This window comes from Daucus carota, chromosome 6, assembly GCF_001625215.2.
Source record: "Daucus carota subsp. sativus chromosome 6, DH1 v3.0, whole genome shotgun sequence".
Lineage (NCBI taxonomy): Eukaryota > Viridiplantae > Streptophyta > Magnoliopsida > Apiales > Apiaceae > Daucus > Daucus carota.
This window is the reverse complement of record NC_030386.2, coordinates 39,621,663-39,649,291: the sequence shown is the minus strand read 5'-3', so window position 1 is coordinate 39,649,291 and position 27,629 is coordinate 39,621,663. Positions and strand designations below refer to the sequence as shown.

General features: G+C 34.3%; 2 protein-coding genes and 1 long non-coding RNA gene across 4 annotated transcripts; all 3 read right to left on the bottom strand.

The window, feature by feature from the left end:
• Positions 1-1,032: 1,032 nt before the first annotated feature.
• LOC108227074 (scarecrow-like protein 18) lies at positions 1,033-3,203 on the bottom strand. Its single transcript, XM_017402069.2, has one exon. It carries the CDS (start codon positions 2,753-2,755, stop codon positions 1,454-1,456), a length of 1,302 nt encoding a protein of 433 aa, XP_017257558.1. The 5' UTR covers positions 2,756-3,203; the 3' UTR covers positions 1,033-1,453.
• Positions 3,204-6,418: 3,215 nt separating this feature from the next.
• LOC135147352 (uncharacterized) lies at positions 6,419-8,360 on the bottom strand. 2 transcript variants are annotated; one of them, XR_010284901.1, is made up of 4 exons: positions 7,845-8,360; positions 7,390-7,516; positions 7,149-7,217; positions 6,419-6,614 (listed from the first exon to the last, which is right to left on the bottom strand). It is a non-coding gene; the product is annotated as an uncharacterized LOC135147352 (long non-coding RNA). The 2 variants fall into 2 exon arrangements; XR_010284900.1 differs by having other exon boundaries at positions 6,421-6,627; positions 7,845-8,359.
• A 6,241-nt stretch (positions 8,361-14,601) lies between these two features.
• LOC108227823 (peroxisome biogenesis protein 5) lies at positions 14,602-27,313 on the bottom strand. The gene is made up of 15 exons (XM_017403183.2): positions 27,073-27,313; positions 23,942-24,070; positions 23,692-23,848; positions 23,310-23,503; positions 22,724-22,972; positions 21,087-21,209; positions 20,605-20,772; positions 19,489-19,673; positions 18,586-18,832; positions 18,111-18,195; positions 17,265-17,374; positions 16,027-16,251; positions 15,570-15,635; positions 15,148-15,242; positions 14,602-15,054 (listed from the first exon to the last, which is right to left on the bottom strand). The coding sequence occupies exons 1-15, from the start codon at positions 27,190-27,192 to the stop codon at positions 14,976-14,978; spliced, it is 2,232 nt and encodes a 743-aa protein (XP_017258672.1). The 5' UTR covers positions 27,193-27,313; the 3' UTR covers positions 14,602-14,975.
• Positions 27,314-27,629: the final 316 nt, after the last annotated feature.

Below are 27,629 nucleotides of genomic sequence, written 5' to 3'. Positions count from 1 at the left end.
GAAGCCATATACAATAATTACGAGAGAGGGGAGAAAGAGAAATGTATGGATATTAAAGAGGGGGAGTGGTCCTTAGAAGATTAAAAAAGGTAGAAATAAATTTTAAAAGAGGTCACAAGACACAAAACTCAAGAGAAGATCCCTTTTGTAGGATGTAGAAACAAGGTTTGAAGAGGAACAGGATAATAAGGGTCAATAAGGGGGCAAAATAAGGGGAGGTTGTGAATTTTGATGGTTTTGTTGAGGGAACACTCGGCTGATTTTCAGGTAATAGATGGTGGATTGCCTCTGTATTTTTAAGACAACTAACCCAACATACTTGTACACACAAAACAAAACAAACACACAATTAAGCACATGTAGGCTTACAAAATCCAGAAAACAAGATCCCTCATGCACATTTTCTTGAAGAACACCCAAGATTACTTCTCTTGAAGGAGACAAAGGAATTTTAGGGAACAAGGACATAGAATAATGGTTTTTGTTTGCAATAAGGGGTGACCTTTTAACTACTTAGTTTAATATTCACCATTAACAAAAGAGGGCCATTTTGGTTTAATAGTATAAAAAGTTTGAAGTGTGAATGTGTGTGATGATTCTATTTCATGCACATATGTGTGCAACCAATTGAGACAAGTTATAAGTACTTTTTGTGGGACAATGGAGTATTAATTAATTAAGTATTAGTTAGAATATTAGAAAGCAACAAAGAGAATGCACAAGCCCATTATCAAGATTAATTAGGTTGTACTATTAATAATATAGTATTCAGATTAATATACATGAATACACAAATTGATACCCACTAATAGTACATATTGCAGGATTAAAAATTAATCAATGGAACAAAGTTAAGACCACCCACTCAATGAAACTAATGGTGGTGCAGGTTAATAACACTTTAAATGAAATAATAATATATAATTAATAAAGTAACTAATTAGCTAGGTTATTGGTACCAGCATCTTCCTAAATGGATCCATCACAAAGCTGCAAATCAATATATATATAACTATATAAAATGTTTATATATATTAATCTCACAAGTAGTATAAAATTAAGAGTAAAACATTCATCAGTTCGAGCTCAAGCTCCAAGAAAAACCTGATCAGAAAAGAAGGTCAATTTGGAATCCATATCCATCAAGTGTTTGTGTTTGAATTTTGATCTTCCAAAAGTCAGCTTCCTCTTCAGGTGTGTGCATGCTTGCTTTACTAATATTCCTTCTTTCTTTTCCTCTGCAAATCTGCTGTCACATGCAAGCTGAAGAATTATCCATGCAGCAGGCTAATTAGGGTTAGGGTTTTAAATACTAATCATCATTAATTAATCCTTCTGGTCAAAAGGTTATTGTTTAGCTAGCTAACAATATGACCATTTCCTACCGATTTTTAATTTCTGGTCCGCTTTGATCGGTAGGAAATAGCCGTTTTTCTTGTAGCGGAGCGTCTAATTAATGCCAAGAAGAAACGGAGAAAAGATGTTGGTTTTGCCACCCCAAGAAGAAAGAATCATTAAGAATATGAAGTTTGTAACCCTCGGAAGGGTAGTGAAGTCTTAACAAGAGCTTGGCTTGCGAAAGTGCGAAAGGGCTTAAAGCAAGATTGTGAAATCCAGAGCCTCTCAACATAAGCTCCCATGCCCGGAATCTCTCGTGTCTTTCTCTCCTCGTTTCGCCTTCTGATGCGATGATATCGGCTATCTCTCTGCCGAACCATATTTGCTCAACTTCTATTCTTTGGCGGCTGTTGGGCGGTAAGGTAGCTTCTAGCGAGTCAAACAAAGCTGTGTAATGATCCAAGGCCTCGACGAATCTTTGCAAGAAGATTGGGAGGTTATGGTTGGCTTCTCTTTCGGCTAATGTGAGAACCCTAGGGTTTAAGGCCTTGATTTGATGCAGAAAGAGGGATAATCTTTCGCGGCTGAGACGGTGGAGGTATAGCACACAATTGACAGCTAGGGTTTCGTCTGGCTGAAGATAAGCCGCGAATGAAGCGAAGAATGAAGAAATTGAGGACTCCTCGTTCTCGAGGAGTAGAACAGGGTGAAATTGAAACCTAAGGCCGAGAGTATGCGCAAATTTGGCCAGGCGATCACCGGTTCTTCTGAGGATGGTTAGATTGTCACCGGTCCCCGTGATTCGGAGCATTGGAGGAGGGAACTTCTCGGCCATGGCTTGCATTAAAGGCGGCCATTGCACGCCGTGCATGATGTTGAAATCAAGGATGTGGATCGCATGATGCCCTTCAACCGATTCTAGTATCGCTTGGTTTGCGGTTAGATGAGTGAATCTTATAAAAGGCGTTATTTGGTTGAGTGACAAGTAAGCCGATTGAACAACGGATTCGTCATCAAACACTTGTTGCGTACTCGAACCCGAACCCGAACCCGCACTACTCGGCAATGCAGGTGAAATCTTGGGAGTCAGCAACGAGGGGATCACTAAATTGCTGGTGGAACCTGATGTTATGGTGCTGGTGTCAGCAAAGCTGTGGAGACGGAGACTTAGGGCTTTGCTGAACTGATGGACTAATCTCTCGGTGGAGTCGCCGCAAGGCGAAGAATTGGCTGACAAAATGTTGATCAATCGGTGAGCGCCGTAGAAATCGCATCTAGAAATATGTTCAGCACAGCTAATGAGCAGCTGTCTCATATGAACTGAAGGTGAAGTTATGGTAGTCTGGTGATGTTGGTGATCAAAGTGCATATTTATAATATTTTGTGGTGATGATTCCTCTTGTTCTGAACCAAACATTTCACACAAACACACAGTACTGTGTGCCCATGAGCACTGCTTTTCTTGAATGAGCTAGATCTAGAAAGAAGAAACCCTATTTAGAAAGAAAAAGGGAGAGAGGCTTGTGGTGTAGATCTAGATGGGGTGTGGCAATAATGGTGGAGGAATAGGGGGAATTGAGAAGCTTTAGCATTGATTTGGAGGAGTAATGAGGGATTGAAATATTGCTAGATGCTCATGATGATGATGATTGTAGCTAGGGGAGGATAAAGTATCAAGAGGTATCTACTGACATATAAATAATAATGGCCATTTTTATTAATAATTATTGGGAAAGTGAAGAACTCATTGCTTACACACACTTGTACAGGTAGTAGTTGGTATTGGAAACAGTATTCTCTTCTTCACACAATCAAAACCCTACTAAATATATAATTCCCAAGTCATCTTTTATGATAACTTATGACTCTGATTCCGTTGATCATGGAAGTAAATATCTGTAAACTATCCGAAGAATACTAGTATAAGAATCTCTGTCAGTGAAAAATTACATATTAACAAATTTTCTAAAAGATAAAATAGGTGTTTAATACTCCCTCCGTTTCAAAATACATGTCCACTTTAGAAAAAAAGTTTTGTTTCAAAATACTTGTCCACTTCAACTTTCAATGTAAATTTATATTTTCAAAATCAACTCTCCTCCACATATTTCAAATTTGTATTTCCAAGATCAATCCTATACCACATATTAGGTTCAATTAATGACTTATTACACCTCTTTTTTCTCAAAATCCACTTTTCTTAAACTATGTGATTTTTTGAAAGTGGACATATAATTTGAAACGGAGGGAGTATTGGTTATTTGACAAAAATCAGTACTTATTTTCAGAAAAGATACATTATTACATATCTTTTAATATACATTATTACATTATTACATATCTTTTAATATACTTATTTTCAGAAAAGATACATTATTACATCTCTTTTAAAAAATCAGTACATATTTTAATCATGTTTTGCAAAATAGGTATAATTTGGTTAAAATTTCTAACAATTTAACTTATCGTAAAGATCAAAACTAAATTTTGGCCAGAAAGGTTCATGGGTCTTCTCTCTTCATCTTATTGTCAGATTAGTTTGGTGACAAGAGATCGGGGGTAATAATGATTGTGTGATGGTTAGTCGAGGAATTAGAAAGACACTTGGTTATAGGAAGTGCTAGTGACAACATTATTAGAACTTAATTAAATTGAAGATAATTTATATTCTTTCTTTCTGTATTATATATCTATTATAATAAGGAAAAGCACTAGCTTGATCCGATGTATGTATGTGGTGGCACAGGAACTCAAGCGATACATGAATCAAAGACTTATTTAATAATATTTATATATAGTATAAAAAAATATGTAGGATGATGTTTGAGATTAAAAATGTGATATATATATATATATGTATATATATATATATATATATATAAATTTATTGATGAAACATATGAGGGGTTTGTTTTTAATAATAATAGAGGGATTTATTCACAGTTTAAATACAATCTTTTGATAATAACAATACAAATCATAGAAGTGTAAGGTGTTAAATGAAGTATTATAAACCAAAATATTATATAATATATAACAGAAGGAATAAAATAAGTTAGATAGTGGAAGAAATGAAAGGACCAATGAAATCCCAAAGGGCATTCTAATGAGACTTTAAATTAGACACTAAAAGAGAATCTGGCTAGCTATAAGACAAACTAAAATGCTCTTATACCATATTTATTAATAAAAAAATGTGAGGACATTAGCTTCCATTCAGTCACTACCAAGGACTGTCCAAATCAGAGTCAATCTATATCAACTTTTCCTGTTTTAGTTAAAGTATTCTGAACAATCGGTTCAGTAGCTCAACTTAATTTTATCTAGAACCTCTAAGCATACACTCCTAATTTCTTTTTTCATACTCACACTGAATCACTGATCACAGTACACTGACACACACATACATTTGTGTATATGTTAATGAAACATATTAGAAAGACAGATTGATATGTTAGTGTTAATCCGACCGGTCCTCATCATAATCAACAGTAGATGATAAGGTTAGATATCTGGTAACTAAATCGAACGTCGGTTTGATTAAAATTATAATATTTAAAAGAGTTACGTACATAAGTTGGATTGAGCGGGCAATTCAACTAAAATCGATTAATTTCGTTGTTCAAATTCAAAGGATCAAAATCGTCTATATATACATATACATGAGTGTGTTTTATTTATTATCCGTCTCTCTCATTTCTTTATAATTTTTTTGTATTACACAGTTCATATAAGATATAATTCTATATGCATAATTTATTTTTTTACAAATATTTAAATAATAAATTTAAATGTAGAAAACGAATTTAAAATAATTTATAAAATTATATTTTATAAAATTTTTAAATACGTGTCAAATCTCCGTTTTAAGATAAACAATTTAGACAGAGTGACGAAGTACTTAGCTTGGATAATTTGTATATTTTAGAACTATATTTTAGGGTTCATATATCTAGTTTGATTACCATTCAAAACATGTTATTTATAAGTAAGAGCACCCTGCACAGTCAATCTCCAGAACCTCGTCTAGCTAGTATGGGTACAAATAATATAATTATAAGCTGAGAAATACAAAAACTTATAAACCCTAGTACAAGAATCACACGCAAAGCCTTAAATGTATGAAAAGCAGCACACATACACACACAATTTGCATAAAACAAATCCTCATATACACATGAGATGCTTAAGGCTTCGCTTAACACTGACATCTTTCCCCATTTCATTGCCCTTTGTTTCTCTCCAAATATCTCTCTCCTCTCAATCTCTCTCGTTGTGGGAATCAATCTACTGTGTTTTTCATATACGACTTCACTACTAGAAAAAAGCCCTTAGACATCGGCTAAAAACCGATGTCTATGTAAAAAGAGAGCGATGTCTTCGCGTGTGATGTTAAAGATATATGTGCAAAGACATCGGGTAAAACCCGATGTCTAAAATAGACTTGCACAACGCTTCTAGGATGTACGTGATATCTATCCCATTTTAGACATCGGTTATGTTTCATTAAACTATTGTAATTTCAAGATTTTTAACATCAGTTAATTTAATATACAAGCGATGTGTTTTGAATTGAATTAAAATGGGCACCCCTGAATTAAAATATATATACCAAATCAAATACAAACAAGCCATATACAATCATCATATCACAACATTATATATATTCACTTCTCCAATTTCAATCCAGAAAACCAAGTACCTACTAACTACAATCCAACTTTCATCCAACCAAGCAAAACATATTTAAATTAAATACATAACAGCTTGAGAAATAAACTGCTAAGAATGACTCTAAACTATGCTTCATTTCCTTCGAGGCTTGCATCGTCTGCCTCAGCATGTTTTTCAGCTCTCTCATCTTTTGGAAATCATCCTCAACCTTGGTTATTCTATTCATAGTTGCATGAAATATTTGGGCAATGAGAAGCGTAATTACAAGGATCCCATATGAAGTTGTCATTGTTAGCCACGGCCAAGGGCATTTCTGCTTTAATCTGCACTAAAAGAATTTACTAAGGTAATGTAATAATAGTTGCATGAATATTTGTGTGAAATACTGAACACACTGGTGGTTCTCATATATACAATAGCTGTTAATTATCTTAGTTCAGAATTGAAGATAGTAAGTAGATAGGTGAGTGTAGATTATACCCTCCAGGCTGTTGAGAACGAGTGGAAAATGCTGATACTTAAGTGATTTTCCAGGTCCTCAAATTTGTCCATGCAGCAGTTGATATGTAGCAGACCAGTTATTCCTGGAGCCCTGTTGAGCCCTGTTCACAACTTCTAATTCACACACAAAACTCAAAATTAAGCAAAATCACAGGCATCGAGTCGAAAGTGGTTGCCAGGCAGAAGAAAATGTCTAAAGATTAGTTATTGACTCAAAGTTAATCTTAACCTAAATTCTCCATTCATGGTTTTTCTAGACATGTAACAGCGGGTATAGTACCACCCCAAACAAATGTACAGACCAATCAAATTGCATCCATGACAACTATTAACACAATTACCACAGATCGTTTATAAAAACTAAATCAATATACATTTTCAAGGGACACAACAACAATTCCAAAAAATATTAAAAACTTCAATTAAAGACCATCCACACAAATACATGAATATAGTTTCAGGAGGGCTCATGTATTTCTCATTTTACATATCACTAAAAGAGACGCAACATAAATAAACCTCAAGTTCCAAGATACCGACTCCAGTAAGAAGACTAAACCCACAAGCAGTAAAAAATCGAATAATTTACCGCCTAAAACAAAGTACATATAACTCTTGTTTAAAGCTTGTCTCACCATTTTTTGAGAGGGCTCTCCGCAATTGCTCAGGCATTTAGTCTCACTGTAAATGTCAGTGAAGAACTCCTGCAATCATAATCAAATTTGGTTTATTAATTACTTGTAACAATTCATCGACCATTGTTTCTTGTAATTGAGCATATAGAACATATTCACGACATACACAAGTATAAAGAAAATTTTCTACAGAGGAATCATTTGCAACAAGAGAAGCATAATTAAGCTGAAGAATATATACCATATTTGGTCAGTCTTCAGCTTAAATTTGGTACCCTGAATCACAATCTTTAACATAAATGAGCGATGCAATGCGTCCATTGTGTGTCCACACCTTGAATTCCCATCAAGGTCAGTCACATGGAAAACTGCAGTTTTATCAAATAACATATATTAGGGCCATACTTTCAGCGTTAAAACCATAATAATGCTAGTATCAATCTTAAACAAAATCCAATCAAATTAAATCACCATATAAAACAACATGTATAACCAAACTCAGGTCCTTACAATTATAGATACACAAACATAATCTTTTATAATATCCAATTTCCACAAAACAAATACAATTTAAATTACAAAGACCCTCGAAAAGTAGGTTTCAACTTAGGAAGATACATCTTCTATAACCTCAGGTTTGATATGCACTGAACAAAAGCTTATAACAGAGCTATACACAAACAAAATAAGACAAACCTCTTCCAGTTCAGTGTAAACTCTTCAAGTTCAGTAAAACTTCTTCAAGCCTTCAAACCTCCAGATCTGTTCAAAAATGAAAAACCCAAAAATTAGTGAAAACAAAACTTAATCGAAATAAACCTAATTAGAGAGAAATTAGGTGCTTCAGGTTGAGAAATTAGGTGATTCTCGAAGCACCAATTTGGGGTTAAATTGAAACCCTAATTTGATACGACGAAGATGTGAGAGACACCAGTGAAATGTGAGAGATGCGGAGGTGACAGCGAGGCGACAGAGTGGGGGAGTGAGAGGTGAGAAGTGTAGGGAGGGAGGAGGGAGAGGGAGATGTGTCGGGATGGAGGAGGGAGATGGAATATTTCGGGAGGGAGGAGGTATTTGGTTAAAGTGTCGGGAGGGAAAAGAGGGGCGGGTTTTGATTTTTGTTAAGTGAGGGAAATAAACGGGGCAAAAGTAATAAGCTGTTGTTTTTTAATTTTTTAAAAATATGATTTAATAACGGTTAGAAATTTAACCGATGTCTATCAGATATCTACATCGGTTATGCCTTGAACCGATGTCTACTTCACGATTCTCATTTTTTGAAAATAACTATTGACATTGGTTATTTTCTCAACCGATGTCTAAATTTCACAGTAACATCGTTTAAAAAAATACTGATGTGTTTAATGATGTTAACATCGGTCGTCTGACCAACCGATGTCTAAGCACCGATGTCGTAGGCACTAATTCTAGTAGTGCTTGCGCGCCCACGTGGGGTAGGGTTGCCTTACTCCTACTCTTCCAAATAGAATATAGTATCAATCCTCCTTTAAGTGAATTTATATATTTAGAAAATACTGCAGCTCCTTGGTGTCTGGGGATATGAACCAGATTTAATGCATCAATGATCGATATTTAGCCAACATCTCTCGCACACATGCATAAAGATGAATGTACAATCACCCTATCACAGATTTAGGTTGATTAATGTCTAGTGTCTCTGCGTGTTTTTGTGGCACCTCTGTGTAACCTGCCTCATATTCATATTCACAGGGCTGCAGAGTTGCAGAGGCTTGTTCTTTTTCCTTAATCTCTTACATTTACGGCTAAACACTTGTATTATGCGCGGTTACCCAATCGAGTTTCGTATGAGATGATTGTTACAACATATTTCATCCGGTCTATCCTAGATCATAAGTAGCATATGATTTGGAGACAAGTGGCAGTTTGTCCCGGCTTTAAACCGGGACTTACAGCTTTATCCAACATTACGCTGAAATATAATAGATCAGAAATCAGTTTAAAATCAGAAATAAGCGAGAAGCTGACTTAATGTCAGAAGTTAGTTTGAATTTTTTTTGAGCGATTTAACTTTTTTTATAAAAATTATCGCTAAGTCATAAATTACCCTAAATCAATTTTTTTTAAATTTTTATATTTTTAATAACCTTCAAATTATTAATAAGTCAGAACTATTCAAACAAATATTTTAACCTTCCAGTTTATCAACATTAAGTCATAGGCGCAGTGAAACGGGTTTTAAGAATATTGACAGTAAAAAAAATTATGTTCGTATCATAAAAAAGTGATGGTGGTTACGGCATCACAAGGTGAAGGTGTGGGTGTCAGGAGTGGGCACGGACATGTTGATTCAAACAAGCAACCTCTTTCATTTTACTGGATCTTCTGTGACAGACACTACAGTATATGCACGTATCCTTCTCAGTAGCCTATATTTATTACAGTAGTTCATAGATGCAATGCGCACAGGTGGAATCAGGGACAAAATGATCGGAATTCAATTTTAAATAATAATTTCTTGATTATTTAAAATTTGCCAGGACTAAGATGAAAATGAATTTCTTTGTTATTATTTACAGTAAAAAGAAATCCAGGAAAATAAAACGGCGACAAGCAATTATTACTAATTATCAGAAATTTGTCGCAACTCAAAACAAAAATGAATTTATAGATGTCTAAGGACAAAATATTAGTAAAATGAAAAATCAATTATTTTTTTCGGTTTTGAAAAAAATATTTAAGTTTATTTGGTATTGCTGTTGTAGATAGCAACAACATTTTTTAAAAAATAGGAAAAAAATTATTTAATATATCTAAAAACAGTTTTTTCCAAGCAACAATTTATAGCTCAAAAATTGCTTTTAGGAAAAGCAGGTTCCATGATTGCTTTTAAAACAGTATCAAATTTCATTTTTTATATTATAATTGAAAACATATAAACATAAAAAAAATTAAAAAATAATTACCTGATTCCTGCAGCATTTTTTTTATCAGTATTTTTTCTATGGAGTTTTTAACCGTACTCCCACGTCAAGCCTTACTCTAGATTAACCCTCCTTAAATTCGCAGGTAGACAGACTCTCTTGTTTCGTAGTATTTCATTTCTCACGAGCAATAAGCCATAACAATGTGAATACATTCACACGGAATCAAAGTAATGAAGAAAGGCTAAACACAAAAAAACAATAAGACACATAAACGTATAGTTGATGCCCACAACACAAAGCAGAAGAAAACAATACGAATGTTTGTTGCAAAGCCGAAAGAGAGAAACGAGTCGAGCAGCACACATATTCTTGGACTATTTCTAGCTATTAATCTGCAACTTGATCAATCAGGTGGTTCATGCAACCTCTTCAACAGTCCTATGCATTTGCCTTTTTACGCTTCGTCTCGCTTTTCGTCTGTCAACTTCATACTTTCTCTATTTGGGAATCCCTCTTTTTCTCATCTCTCGATTCTTTATCAGCGCTACCGTCAAATTTGTAATGTTTGTGTGAAATTTGTAGATACTGATAATTGCGTTGCATGTCGAATCGACCATCTAACTAACTCTTGTTAGTGGAGTCTTGTTCTCGATGACGGAATCAGAATTTATAATAATAATTTTTTTTTTTTATATATGGACCGAATTAGTTACGGATATTTCAGCTGTTGTGTGTTGATTAGATTATTACTTGTGTTATGTTAAGTAATCGAATTGGGATTTACGATAACAAATTTTTCGTACAGATTAGAGTAATTAGATCAAATTAGTTGCGGATATTTTGTATGTGTTACGTAATGGAATTGGAATTTAGAATAATTTTATTTCACGGAATAAGACTCCGAAATGAAATTAGAGGTAAAAGAATTCAATGATTTTTCAGAATCAGGCTATATATGATCACGACACGTAGTAGCTAGCGGATCGAAAGAGGCAGGAACACTTTAAAATCAAGTAGCTAGGGAGTAATCCACATTACATGAAGTATCTTGGTTCCTAGAACTAAAAGGATAAGCAAGATGTTCCATCAAGCAGAATATACTCCAGAGATCGGAATACAACTTTGATGTCAAAGTATAGAGCTGCCTCATCAACTGCATGCAATAGTAAATAAGTAAGAGAAAAATGGTCCAATGTATAAAAGAAAATCCAAACATAAATGATTAATATAATAAAAAAAATCAAAAATTTTACTTCTCCATGCCAATCATTTCTATACAATTCTTTTTTAATGCGCTATTCAGTTCTTTATATTTCAAAATTTACTCAATATAATAAAATATTTCAAAATTTTATTTTAAATATTTTCGATCAATCCAACCGCGAACATTTGGACCGGATACATAATAATTTCTTTAGGTCAGTCGGGTTTGAGCCCACCCGGCTTGGTTCGGCCAGCGGTGAATTCTGATGAACGGAGCTGCACTTGCGTACAAATCGAAAGCGAATAATAAATACTCGATGCACACTCGCTAGTCGAACCCAAGTAGTGTAGCAGAATGACTACAAAATGGAGTGCAAGAAATGAAAAGCTGCAAAGGATTCATTGATGACTTTGTTTCACGTGTATTATGTAACTGGATTTGACAAGTATGCTCAAAAGTCCACCTTGCTCCTTTTGCAGAATCTTCCATACACCTGCCAGTTTTTATTAGTATTGAATCTGTTTCCCAGTTTTTGTCTTAACTAGATTTTCTCAACTTCCTTCATTCCAGGCCTTGCCGATTACTCTTAACTTGCTGCTAAACTTCATGCATTGTCTCCCTTCCTTGTTTTCCCTTCCCCATTCCCCAGGGAGTCAATTATTTTATTGTCCACACTATCTTGTTTTTCTTGCATACCATTACCACCATGCGAGGACCACTCAAATGCCGGACATGTCCCATGGATTAGCTATTTGACATGCAAAAGCATCTCCAGCTGATTCGTTATATGATGCTTTAAATTATGATTTTGAGAAATATGAATAAAAATCAGTAGGGTCTCCGTTCATTTCCTAAATATTAAAATCCATTTTCATTCATAGTAAATAGATAATAACTTATTCTTCATTTGATTTTAAGATGCTTTAAGTTATAAATTTGAAGAATATGATAGATAAAAAGTTCTAATCATTTTTTAAAAAGTTAAAATCTTCACCTCATTCCTCATTTATATATAATGACTAATCATTTCTTATTTCATTTTTAATAATAAAATATTTAATTTCTATCTTTCTTACGATATTTTCACCTTTTTTTACATTAGCTCCTAGATTTTGAAATTAATAATAATAATTACTAGAAATAAAGATAATTGTTGGAATTGTCATCTAATATAATGTAGCAACTTAATAGAAGTTATTTATTTTTAACAAACCACTAGCATGTTAATGGAGATGCTCTAAAGCTGTCCCTGAATTTTAAGGGAGAGAAAAGAAAAAAAATATTACAAAACAAAAAATTGTAAAAAATAATTTAGCCCCGCCAAAATTATTGTAAACGTTGAAATATTTTTTCCTCATTCATGATTTCTTTCCCTTTTGCATTATCATCCATGACTTTTTAAGTATAAGTTAGCCCGTGATTGCAAGTTCTGAGCCCACCACTAATTACCAGCACGGTGCAGGTGGAGAAGACACAGGATCTCCGATACTTGAGAGTTTCAAATTTTTTAAATCCTTTATATGAAAATATATGCGGAATATGCCAGACTCATAAATGAGGCAGCCCCTGATTGCCAGCAGATACAACACTGATATGTGTTGAAGATACTTGTTGAGTTCTGGGCACTGGACAAGGTAACCTTTTTGTCTAACAAATTTGAACCATTGTATATGCATCTGCCAGACCAAGGAACTCGAATTTAACCAGGTGGCCTCACTCCTGAGTAGTGAGTCCTGACTCCTGAGTGACTGCTAATTTAGTCAGTACTTCTAAAGTAAAATTTAGGGTTTATTCCACCAATAATGATATATATAATAGTGTGCATGCTGTCTGTTCCTTGTTTTTGCTCGATAGAATTTCACTAACAATATGTATTATTTTTAAGGATATGATCTGGAACTTGCTCATATAATAAGGTTTTTCTTTAAACCTAGTTTGGAGAGTTGGAGTCTGAGATTAAAAAGATTTGCTCTAGACTGTTAGGATTCTATACTTTCAAAAGGATTCTATACTTAACTCTCTAATTCAGAATATTGTTCTTAAATGTTAAATTTGCACACATTCAATTTATAATTTTGGAGTATGTGTATAATGTCAATGTTCCGACCATCACACATGACTATATCACATACTACTGTACTCCTTCCTGTACACTCCTATATGCACAGAATTACTTGGGGAGTTATGAATCTTTGAATCTTTCTATAGCATTTATACAGCTACTGATATAGCACAAGACATTCTTCAAAAGAACATGTAAATAGCCCCATCCATCATCCCTATCTTTGCACATCAAAGGATGATTTCACATTATAAATGCATCCCATCTTCAACACCTACTTTTGCCAAGGCCACCGAGGCAATCTAACTCTTACTGAATTCCTGGCTGAACCGAAAAAATCAGTACTCCCTCCGTCCCCTTCTACATGTCCCTTTTGAAAATTTTTTTTGTCCCAAATTACTTGTCCACTTCTCTTTTCAAAGCAACTTTTTGTATGTTTTTTCAAAATGTAACAACTTCCAATGTTTGACTAGCATATATATATACACAACTCTATCTAATTAATTACATTTATTAGGGATATGTATGAAAACAAGATATCCACCTAACATTTTCTTAAGATGCGTTATTTTTTCAAAAGGGACAAGTAAAAGGAGACGGAGGGAGTAGTAATTTTTTATTTTAGTAATTCTTAGTCATGTATTATCTTGAGTTGTGACGAATTTCAAATTATAAGTAAAGAAAATTATTATTTTAAATTTCAGCACAGATCTTTCCGATTACTGATTCCGCACATAGGCTCCAGACAAGGAATTTACAAAAAGGAAAAGAGAGAGAGTTTTCAAGTGATTGATGCAACAAGTATATCAATGAATGTGTTGTTCCTTCCAAATAGTACTAGCAAGGTACGTAGCAATTGTCCAAAAAAGTGAGGGATTTTAGGCCCCATGGACGTGGAAAATAAAGACCCCAAATCAATCAAACAATATGCATAACAACACGTCTTTTTTTCCTGGAACCATCAGATCAATTAAACTTCATAATTCAATGCTAAAGGGTAACCTAGCTAGGCACTTTCATATATCAGCAGTAATTGTTTCCCACATTTGTTCTTCAAATGTCAATGAGCTAGGATAGCTCTTAGGCCCACACTTGGTTGTGGACATAAGATGGATCTGAACCCACTGTACAGACGAACGACGGAACACTAGCAATTCATCAACCAATTATCATGATCTGTCTATCGATATAACTAAGAACATTAAACATATCGGATCAAATAATCCAAACAATATCGATATTTTTTTTAGTCGCTGCAACAAAAAGAACACGTGTTAAGAATATTTAAACATGTCGAAATTGCTTATATATTTCTTTTGAACACTTTTATTTGTATCCTTAATCATGGTACAATAGCGTCGTTATACAAGAAATGTACATAAATTTAAGTCTTACAGGTTCTAAGCTGTAATCTGTAATACTATAATTTCTTTTTCAAATTGTACACAGATCATCACTCATTGTTTTCTACCATCCCTAAGAAGCTGCTTTCAGACTTGGGCTCCCACAGTTGTAAGAGGTTCAGATGCAGCACTAAAAATAAAGAACAAGTGATGACATGTCTTTCTTACCTTAAGGTGAATATAGACCTCACAGAGACCAATCAGTAGAAGAGACTCTTTTTTGTCCAAGTATAATTTACTGTTGAGCATAAATTACAAAGGAAACTCTTTCTGGAGAACATCGAGATTGCGAGCATCACAGGCGTCCAGCATGTCATTTCTTGAAGCACAGCTACAAATGAACGAGGACATAGATTATCTAATGTCTAATAATAGGCGATTACATATACACACAAAAAAAAACTCCCTCCCTCAGTTAACTTACCTCAAAGAAATTCTCAAATATTGCCAGGCATTATCTGCTTTTGGATTCATGGCAAGGGCCCGGACATAATAACGGATCGAGTCCTCATACATGCCCTGAATGGATACATTACATTAGTCTTCAAATCGAAACATTTACTATTAAGCTGGAATATATTAACCAAGCACTCAACTTTTTGTAAAACTTATACATGGTATTTTTAATATGGTGGCCATTTTGCATCTGTGGGTTTTGTATACAGGAACTAATAATATGATACAATAAAACAGAAAATGATTTTAAATATTCGAGAATTCACTAACAGTTAAACATTACTAGGCTGAAGCAAGCACCTAATTAATTCCAATTGAGTTATAATACGTGCTAAAAAGTATAATTCTGTCAGGTAAATGTAGAGCACAGATAAGCAATGAAGAAGATACCTGATTAGCATAACTGATACCCATGTTTGCCCATGCACGGACATAGTTAGGCTTTATATCTAATGCCTGAATCAAAGTCAAAGCAACATAAATTAATAAAAGTTGCAGAATTCAATAAATGTTTCCTTAACATCTTATATATTACTTTCTTCCAGTCATGAGTTTGAACTTTAAAGAAACGGGTGGCTAATTAACCAAAAAAACGGGGGGGGGGGGGGGGGGGGGGGGGGGGGGGGGGGGGTGCCTAGCCAAAGAAACCCAATTGCAAATAATTTTTTAAAACAGAAGTAGTAAATGGTGAATTTACTAATGTTTGACTATTGCTTTAGGTTGTATGTGCTTCTCTATTATCCTCATTTGCATTGTTAAATATCGTGTACACACATCAAAACCTTTTAAGGTTCTTCAGTGATCCTTTATTTTGGTGCGCGCACACACACACACACACAAAATATACCTGTTGATATGCCAATATTGCATCAGCACTCTGAACACTATTTGCTTGTGTTGCACCAAGTTTGTTCCATAGGGAGTAATCACGTGGCTTGAGTTCCAATGCTGTCTTAAAGGATTCAATGGCTTTGTCATATTCTCTGGATAAGTTGTATAAAACACCAAGTACAATGTGGACATCAGCATCTTCAGGTGCCATTTTAGCAGCATCGTTGAAACATCTCGAAACCTTTAATGTAAAAACAAACAGAAAAGTGAATTAAGGGTCCATATAGGAAATAGCTGCAGGTTGAAATGTTGTCAAGTTTCAGTTTTCAGAGGATATCTTATGAGATGATCATTTCTCTCTAGATATCATATATATATTTCTTACATTGCATGATGATCCATAATTTAGGTCCATAACTGTGATGGAATCTCAATCTTAGTATTGCTGAAAAGGTCGATCAAGAGCCAGCGTAAGTATACTTTATATGTTTGGTCTAGTTATGCATGATGGATTATTTTCTTTGAAAGAACTATATCTCTTTCAAGTCGCTTAGTTTCACATATTCAAAATCCAGGGCCTCAAGGCTTCTGTGTGGTATGTGGTTCTAACTACTGTTACTTTATGAGCTGATAAACTGATGAACTCAGGCTCATTTGTGGGTGTGCCCAGCTTTGCTAGGAAGCTTGTTCTTACTCTTGGCAGAGGACTTCAAATTGAAAGATACGCAGGCATAAGCACTAACAGACAAATAGGTATAAGTGCATGCGCAGCAAACTAGGCTATTTTACTTCTAGTTTCTTGTGGAACTTTAAATACCCGGATGCTGATTTATAACTATAACAGCAGATCGTAATTCTTACCAATCTGTTTTCCTTGCATCTAAACCTGGTGGCTCTTTGACAATGATTAATTTCGTAGAAATTAAGGAGCAGCCTCAATAGGCAATGGTTAGTCATACATTGGGGAAAATAACATTAAAATACACACAAATAAGCACAGTTAGAGTAATGTCAAGATTTACATGCAGCAAGCTACCAAGAATTCATAGGTCTACGATGAGTTCATGTCTTTCACCTAATGACCCAAGTGGACCCCTAAATATCTAAGCAATGACCACTTTACTTGCATCAACTCCAAAGCAGTTACAATATAATATACATACGTATATGTCTATGCCTATAATATATATTGAGAGGGAGAGGGAGAGGGGGAGGGAGAGAGAGTTCTACTGCTACTTATACAAAAATACTTACATCTGCATAATACAGAGATTCAAACAGTTCTGGAGGCGCAATAGTGCTATACTTCGGATGATGACTTAGCCAACTATACAAGTACTTCAATGCAGCTTGCTGTTCCAACTCTGATATTTACAAAGATGACCAGTCATCACTTTTTATCAGTAAGGCAATAAAACAATCTGTAACATCTTAGGACAACAAATTATAGAATGTTTAAGCACATGGACAGTGTAAAATTCCGCCACCCAAAAGTTTAAGCTATAGATACTGTAAATACATCAATCAGTAATTCTAGATCTACTGATTTCCCTGTGTTGCTCTAGCAAGGAGGTAAAGTTATTATTATTGTCTTTGGCATAATGGTGAGAGGAATTTATTATCTAGCTATTTATCCCCCTAGCTATTCGTGTCCTCGATTATAAAACAAGGCACGCTGTGTTTTGGGTAAACGCAATGCTTATATCCACGTGACCTAACACGAATCATGTTTCATGTCCTCTTTCTTAATTAATAAAAGATGACCCAAAAAGATAGTCTCGGTGGAGGCTTGTGTTAGCATTTGAATTTCTTGCAAACTGACCTTTGCTCTAAAAAAAGGAAAGTCTAGATATGACTAGCAGGAACAAAGTAAATACAAAAAAAAAACTAGAAGTTGAAAATATCCGTGCAAAAATCAAAATTCACATAAATCATAAATGATAAAACATATTTTGGAGAAAGGTAGGAGCAATAGTTCTATAATGATAGTCTGTAGCAATTCAAAAATTTCTAAGAACTACTACAAATTCGGCATTTGAAACTGCTGTCACGAGCAATTACCAGTTTCTAATTTACATCGGCAAAGGTAGTACCACTTACCATTTGTATGGCTTACTCCAAGAGCTAGAAGGACTTCGAGGTTAGTTGGATCGACCTCTTGTGCGCGCATCATAGATGCAATAGCCTGTCAAAAGCATATTTTTTACATAAGAACAGTAAAATATGCAACTGAAGACAAACTGATGAAGAAAATAATTATTTTTAAAATTTAAATCCTTTATTATATGCAAACATCAGCCTGTCAAAAGCATATTTTCAACAAAAGAACAGGAAAATAAACAACTGAAGATGAACTGATGAAGAAAAACCAAAAAAATAAATAAAAAATCCCCGAATTTGAATCATCTAACATATGAAATCATAAGCTGACATCAAAATAAAAATAATAATAAAGCATAACTACATGTTTATACACAGGTGTCCGACCCTGAAATCTCATGTAGATGGTTCTGCTAGAATAATTATATTACAAGACATTCATGAGGTGTATGTACATTTGATATGACATACTGACCTGCTGATCATCATCATTCTCAGCATTTGCTATGCCAAGTAACCTCCAACCTTCAGCATTGTCAGGATTCTTCAGAACCTCTGCCTCCAAAGCAAGCACTGCTTCACTTAATAACCCCTTGCGAAACAGTTCTTGACCTTCTTTCATAGGATTAGGATGACCAACATATGGATTTAAATCTGAAAAGACATAGACCCCTCTAGAAGCTTCTGATCGCTGTTTGGCAGTTGCTTGCTCATTCACGTACCTGTTGATTAGTTTCAGAAAATTGTTTGCATTAAAAAACGCGGGGGGGGGGGGGGGGGGGGGGGGGGGGGCAGGATAACTTAGAGCAATTCCACAATCATAAAGATGATATTAACAAGGGACATTATTCACCTCATTACTAGCAAAAGTAATTATCAGTTAATCACAAACTGATAAATGTCACTCCACAAGACAACAGAAGGAAAAACAACCATACTGGTTCACCACCACTTAAGGTAGCTAGTAAGTAGTAACAATCCCAGTCTGAAACCACTCAGCCTAAATTTATAGACAAGGGGAGGGGTAACTGAGAAACCATCCCCAAAGGGGTGTCTCAGATTAGGTAAGCTGGAAGCAGAAAAGGAGCAATTTTGAATTTAAATCCCACAGGAGACCACTAGCACACGTCTTATACACGCGTTGTAGTGGAGGCGGTTGCAACCCTGGATTTTGCAATATAACTAACAGAGAATCTTCCCAACTTTATTTCCAAGATAGATTGAAGGAATGGGGGGGAAAAGTTAAATAACTATTTACTAATAAGTTATAATCTAACAAACTGGTGAAATTCATATGAGAATAGATGGACCGAGGAACTCCAGAGAATTTTCTTAAATAAGCCTGCCCTAGGAACACTTTGAAATCAAGTAGACATACTCATCATAAGCATCAGCCCAGTTATCAGCAGAACTGTCTCCCAATACTCCTTTACCCATTTGATCTCCAAATTCATCCGCCCAATCTTGAACATTTAGCTTGGAAAATTCATCAACCCACTGATCATTAACCGGCCCATGTTTAGTGCTGAATTCATTGGCCCACGCCTCAGGTGCATGAGCAAGCTGCAGCCATAATTGAGATAAAAAAAACACTTTCTTCAGGAAATATTTATATAAACAATCTGGACTGAATAAGAATTTTTTAACATTTAACGCTAATTTATTAAATGAAGACTATGCTTATAAATGATCATAAAAAAAATTGACATAAATGCTTCTCAGTAACCAAAGAACGAATATAGAAGCAGAAGGGGAAAAGTACGCAACTAAAGAAAGTGACAGCTTAGTTGTATTTAGGGGTGGCAATTTCGGGTAACAGATCGTGTTCGTGTCAGCAATCGGGTCGATTTCGGTCAAGCTAAATTCACTTAAAATTGAATAAAACTGAAAATTAAAATTTTTAGAAATGAAATTCTAATTTCAGGTCCATTTCGGGTCAATCGGGTGATTTTCGGGTCACTTCGGGGTTTTGTCTCTGTAAATCGGGTTGCGGATTGGATCGGGTCTGATATTGCCACCCCTAGTTGGATTCACAAGGATGACTACAGAACTTATACCAGACTTCCCAGATCTTTAATTTGTGTAGCTTTTCCTACTTTTGCGTTAAGTGCTCTGACAACAAATTTAAGCCTATTCCTCGAGGAGTTTGATGTTAAGGGGGACTTGTTCAGTTCATGAACTACAACCTACTTGCACAGGAGCATTGTCAGCATCTTGTGCGCTTATGATAGTGCACTGAAACATATTAACCACTAATCCAACTGTCAACCTAACTTATAGCGTTGATCGGAGGACCAAAAATTCAAAATATAAATACATTTTGTGGCACTGCATAGAATAATATATTATGGAAAGTAAAAGCATATTGCAATTATGCAAATCATGATTATTTGATTTAGCCTCTCCTATTTAGGATTATTCAGGCAACTCAAAGCATTTACAACAGGTGTAAATATCAACTGAACAGAAGCTACAAAGATTAAAATCTACTTGCCTCCTCATGTGCAAACTGGTCAGCCCATGATTGACCTTTATTATACTGTTGTTGATATTCAGTTGCCCAGTCTCCAGGTGCAGAGATTACAGGTGGCCTAAATTGATTTTCATCCATATTGAAATCTCCTTGACTCATCTTTGACAAAAACCGGAGAAACTTCGAATTCTGCATTCCATAGAACAATAGAGACAAGGGAAATGGAAAAACAATAGTAAAGTCAGCATAAACAACAATTAAGATGCATACAGAGGTATTCACTCCAGAACAACATAGTACAATTAAATCCAGAATCATGTAAAATAGAAATTTTGGTTGCTGCAAAAAAAGAATCAAAGTTTTTCCACTCTCATACAAGCATTTAATATCTTTTGATTAACTTCATCCTTCTTTTATGATGCATAATTAACGATATTTTGTATTCATGGCACCAAGAAATAGGGCCAAAAAAAATGGAACACAAAACATAGTAGCTTAATAACCTGAAACTTGGGGTCGTCATTTTGAGCTAGAGTGTGTGCCAGCATACGAGTCTGCTCCATAGCAGCTAAGTTTGGAATGCTTGCACCTCTCATATGATCATATGATGTAAGTTGAGACTGTTCCTGTAATTATTAAATAAAAGGGTTATTTCTTTTCCACCTTAATGTGTATTTCTGGAGTGCTTTTTCAAGTCAATAACATAGAACTAATTTAATGACATTAGTGAAGAGTTAACACTAAAAATATCACATTTAAGACATCAAAGGAACATATCAATTCAAAAATTGTAGACTTTTGAAATCGACTAGAAAGGTCAAACGACTGTTTACTATTGACATTAGGAGTAAATATAAAATAGGAAAACACTGGGATTGAAATTAGGGCCAGGGTATATGAAGGAAAGCAAATTAACAAATGAATAAGAGAAGAATAGATGATGAATGATGATCAAAGGAACGATTTCTTAACAATGGTAGAGAATACCTGTTAGCAGTTGTTGTGGTATTACAAAAGAAGCCAAAGTCATCAGACATTGTGTACTCGATAATTCTTGTAGAACTGTGTTCTTTGGTCATGATTGCTGTTGGTATAGATTTACAAGTGCCTTTGATATATAAATTTTTTATTCTAATTATTTGATAGATAGTGCTGGAAAACTGCTAATAAAACCCCACATAAAAAGAACATAGTTCCTTGGATAATAGAGTCATGACGGGAGGGAGAAGAAAAGCAACACACGGATGGACTGCTTATTGACTTAGCAGTCAAAATTGAAATGATGCTTCCAAGTAATTAGCTCAAAAAGGGTTCTTCTAAATTTAAGGTACCGGAGGGCTTAATTTACTTTAGGCCGTTCCAGCGTATTTGCCTGCGCACTTGTATATCTACGAGTGTATGCTTAGAAGGAATCAATATTGTGATTGCAGAGTTTTCCCAAGTATTTATAATAGATATGCAGCACCACCACCACAACCAAGTTCTTAACAAACTAATTTTAGTGCCAATGTTTTTTTTAGTGAGCGCCCAAAATCATTAAAAGGAGATATTCTCCATGGTACACTTTTGGAATTGACTTTTCCTGATAGTACCATCATATTTTTTACTTATATCTCTGGTAACCCTGTACTTATGGTTTTCCGCATATAATACCCTCATGTTATGTAAAATTTAATAGAATCAATTTCAGATTGTAAAATAAATTGAATATTTGAAATCTTTGTAAAAAACTACATGAAATAGACTTTTAAATCATATAAACCGGAGTCAAACTAAGTGAGATATAAATGATCAAAGTTCAGTTATGAAGTTTATATATATCTCACGCAATTTAACTCTGATTTATATGATTCAAAGGTCTATCTTATATATTTTTTAGTAAGGATTTCAAATATACAATTTATTTTACAATCTGAAATCAATTCTATTACGTTTTACATAACATGAGTGTATTATATGTGGAAAATCGTAAGTACATGGTTACCAAAGATAGAATTCAAAAATGTGATGGTACCATCGCGAAAAGTCAAGTGCACGTGTGTACCACAGAGAATATTACTTAAAAAAATAAAAAATACGTGGACATCAGGATAACAAGTTTCCTAGCCAACCTTAATTGTGATCTTAAAATAATACATACATGCTCAAATTCAGAAGCCCAGCCGTTAGCACCATGTTGCTTCTCAAATGAGTGTGCCCACGCATTAGGGTCAGCGAGTTGCAATCTATTTTGGCCAAATTCAGCAATCCATCCATCAGCTGCATGAGGATTAGGTTGCATAACTTGAGAATCATTCCAGTACTCCTCCATCTCCTGAAATCTTCCCGGTGGCCCCCCTCGAGATCGGATATCAGTATCAATATCTAACGAAGACAATAGTGCATTTACCTGAGAAAAATGTAAAAAGGACTTTTTCAGTAAATCGTAGGAGGGAAGATGGTAACTTTATATGGTTTGTATTATATTTTTGATACCCACTTCACTAGTTAAAAGACAAATTGTCAGCAGAAAACATTGAGAAGTAAATTAGAACTACAGCTTTAACACCCAATAAATTATGATTTCTTACTTTTGTTTGGGTTAAAACTAGGAGCATTGCCATCTAAATGGAAAGATCATATTTGGAATAAGTGAGCTTAAGTTATATTGAATAACCGAAGTGAAAACTATTTCCATGTACAGTACTAGCAGAAAAAACTTTCTACACTCGTAATTGGTACCAGACCTGAGAATTAAGGAAGTCCTCGCTCTTGTCAGCAAAGATGTGTCGAGCCATTATACTACTACGGTCACGAATGCATTTTTTATCACCTTCAGACAATCCTAAAGAAGGAAGCTGAGTAGGATGGAGTGGAAGACCCTGGTGGCCACTGTTGACAAATGAATGCAGAAAACTTGATAATACTCGTTGTGGTGGTCCTGCAATTAGAGACAAAAAAAATTACGCTATTATATTGAAAGTAGCAAATGAGATGTATTAAAATTTTCAGTGTGAAGATGTCTTACAGACATGAGACAACAGATATAAATACTGTGTCAATAGGGGTAAATTCACAGGTCAGGAGTAGCAAAAATAATTTTTTCTAATAATTATAGAAGCCTTTCACCTTCTAAATTTGGTTGAACCCGAGTATGTTCCAATGGAAAATTAGTTAAACCGTTTCTACCCTGAAAAGGAGGCATTTGAGGAGTTTGTATGTCATCCCAAGCATCTGCAAATCGATTCTGATCTGAAGATCGGAAATTATGAAGGAATGCAGATCCCTGATAAAAAGTAAAAACCAAAGATTAGAATAGCCTTCCAGAAGACCAATTAAAAATATAGCATGCATGCACACACCCAACGAAATAACAGACCTGGCTACTCGGATGCTGTAGGTGATCAAGTTCGGATCCCGGAAGCGCGTTAATGGCCTCCTGACCTCCTGGATATAAATTGCCCTCAGATATTCCATTGGATTGTGTAGGAATCTCTTGCAACCTTTCCTGCTCAGATACAACAGATATCATAAAACAATGCAATCAAGGAGAAGTTAGTCCATGCACGAGAAAAATCTTTTGAACTTGCATTCAGTCAGTTATTAGTGTATATAAAACCACAAAATAACTTTTCACTGGAAGGGTAGCCTTCTAATCACTCATGCACTGAAACACTTGTATTCAATCTTATATTTCAACCTAGTGGTTATAAAACCTTTCTTATCTCGCTGGTAATCAAAATTTATGATGCTTTGGTTATTGCTTAGATAGTAGCTGCTGGAAAATTTCAGGCTACAGCAGGTTATATTATTTCATCTTTTTTGTTAAAATTCTTAGTAGTGACATGGGTACAGAACCTAAAGCTTTGATGGAGGGTTTTTTGACGAGATGTTCAGGTTATAGAGAAGAGGATTTGTAGGTTTTTATTCATATGCTCTTGTATATTGTACAGTTTGATTTGGGGCTAGCAAGCAGGTGACCCACTCAACTCTTTTTACTATGTGCAAAATCATAGATCTATAAAAAAATGGTCGAATTTAAGTGAAGCAAAATTATTTGTAGATCCCCTCTCGTTGACACTACAATAACTGTTCACAATCCCACTACACCCTGCCCTAGAGGACTCAGTACTGAGGGCCGGTTTTCTTGATATGAACAGAAATTATATGCACTTCACACTGATAATCACATGACTGTACTTACAAAACCTAAAAACATTTTTACCCCCGTCGGCCAGTTACCATTAAAAAAACTTTCCATCCAACATACAGGGCTTTATAGGTTTTAATATTGTGCATCCAGATTTTCAACTTTCATCATCTTTATATATTAATACCATTAGTACAATTATCAAAACCAAATGATAGACAACAGCCTCCATGCCTGATTACAGTGATTATAGCTCCTTTAATTTATTCACTTCCTTATAATGGAAAGCTTTCAAAAAAGGGCATCACTCTTTGTTGCACTCTTCCATATTTCATAACCTTCAAACAGTCCCCATATATATATTTACATTTATTATCTTGTTCAAGCTCAAATTGCAGAAAAACATGAAATAACTACATCCACATAGGGTATCAGATATTGCACTATTATATATATATATATATATATATATATATATATATATATATATATATATATATATATATAGGGGCCTTCTCAGTGAGTAACCACTACATTTGGTAACTTGGGAACCCTTTAGATATATAACTGAATGAATGAATAAGAAGCTCACGCGGTGTACAGAGACGTGACGGTTATTCCATGTTTACACCAGTTATGATCAATGTTGTTATTAATATTTTTTTTTCTGTTTTTTCTATTTCCCCATATTCTATGTTTCAGTACATATTTTTTCTAAAAATTATAGTGTTCTGTATTATTTAATATTATATTTCTTCTTGTTCTGTATTTTCAATTATTCTATAAACATACTTCCAATTATCCATTTTTTCTTATTTTTAATTCTTTTATGTGTCCTGTATTTTATAGTAGAAAATAAAATATTATTTTATATTTTAGTATGTATTTTTAAAGTTTTTATGTGTACCGTACTGTATTGTTTGTATATTTGTGTTCTTGTTCTGTATTTTATATGTTCTGTATTTGTAACTTGTATCATATTAAAATATAATTTTAAGTTTTTCTATTTTAAATAAAATATTATATTTGTTGTTTAAAAAAAAAGGTGTGTAGTAATGTTTTGTGTTCAGTATATATCATTGTTCCGTTCTTTAAATTATTGATTTTTTGTATATATTTCAATTGTGTTGTGTGCTTTTTTATATTAAATTCCGTGTCTAATGTTTAAAATTTAAAATTTTTCTTACATGTTCTGTATTTTATGTGTTATATATTTAAGTTTTTATTATGTGTTCTCTGATTTTTAACAGTTTTTATGTTTCATATTTTTTTATATGAAATTTATTCTAAGTTTTTCAGATACAGAACATCTTATTCTCTACTTTGTAAACATTATTTTTATATAAAATATTTAAAATATGGATCATAAAAAATATGATATCAAAATAAAAATATTAATAATATGTAATATAAAATAAATAATAGAAAAAATATATATGTGACTATGTGTTTTAGAATTGACGTAAGGTGCGTAAGTTTTGCAGTTACATGAGGGTAAGGTTTGCAGTTACATCAGGGTAGTGTGTATGGCTCAGATGCAGAGTTACTCAGTTACTCGGATAAGGGAGTTCCTCGTTGAACTATCCCCTATATATATATATATATTACTTGACGCAGTTAAAAATTCAATTATTCTTCATATCCTGCATGAAGTGAGACATCTTGATTTTTATTTAGACGTTCATTACCGAAGAAGTGCAATGTTTTCAGGATTCAAGAGTCACAACATTTAAACCTCTATCCCAAAACTTCCCACTCTATAGTGAATTAACCATAAGAACACAATTGTTAATTACTTATCAAATAAAGAAAATCAAATATCTGAAAAGGAGAACTACAATAGTCTAGCCAACATCAGATGCATCCACAAGATCATCAGCATACATAACAAAATAACATAATAAGCAACTTTCAGATGACTGCTATATTGCATACCAACAAAATTGACCGCAATCCAATTCACAAATTAAACTAAAAACAACTATACTATATTATAAATGTGTTAGTACGTAATACATAGGATATGAATTAAACAAATAAAAATAGCCGAGAAAATCTGAAGAAAGAAAGTTACAACTGTGATTTGATCGTGTGTATAACTAGGAAGCTCTCTCTCTCTCCCTCACTCCCTCCCCCGCCCTCCCTCCCTCCCTCTCCAATTATTCTTAGTATAGTACAGATATAGCTCCTGTAGCATACTATGCCGTAATTCCACATCGAAAAAACAAACAAATTCACGGAACTTCTAAGTTCTATCCAACTTTACACAACTGGAAATTCATATTATCATAATTCACATCAAACACTACAAAACTAAGTATAATTCGATAAATTGAACACGAAAAAGTAGCGAAACAAACCTGAGTTTTGGAAGACGAGCCGATTAACGCGTTGGCGAGAGCGCCTAGAGGATTCGATGATGAGGACGAACCAGGAACTGCACACGCCGCACCGCCGGAAACTAGCTCGCGCATCGCCATCTCGTCTCTCTCGATTCTTCAACTCTCTCTCGCTCTCTCTCTTTCTCTGATAAATTAGTTGTGTTGTGGCAGCTGTGGACTATCCTCTTTCCGTGATTGTTCGCCTGTGTATAAAATCAATTAAAAAAATATATAGATACAGACTGCGTTGTATGTGTATGTATATTTTTGTGTTTTGGATTTATCCGGCGTGCACACTCACCGAGACGATTTTTGTTAGCCAGTCGATCATAAAATGGTTCTCCATTGGATTATTTTATTTATTATTTGTAACCTTTTAGAGTATAGTATTTGATAAACAACTTTTAACAAGACAGGTAGAGTCGGATATTTTATACAATTCTAAATTTATTTAATGTAAATATATAAAAATAATTTAATATTCTCCTTGTAATTTTGATTAGGTACAATCTTATTTTCTATATTTCATAAAATCT

Coding starts and splice junctions, on each gene's coding strand:
- LOC108227074 (XM_017402069.2), bottom strand. CDS start 2,755: ATGTTTGGTTCAGAACAAGAGGAATCATCACCACAAAATATTATAAAT.
- LOC108227823 (XM_017403183.2), bottom strand. CDS start 27,192: ATGGCGATGCGCGAGCTAGTTTCCGGCGGTGCGGCGTGTGCAGTTCCT. Junction 20,773..21,086: donor ATGACGACCCCAAGTTTCAG/GTTATTAAGCTA, acceptor TATGGAATGCAG/AATTCGAAGTTTCTCCGGTT. Junction 15,055..15,147: donor TATTTGAGAATTTCTTTGAG/GTAAGTTAACTG, acceptor GTTCATTTGTAG/CTGTGCTTCAAGAAATGACA.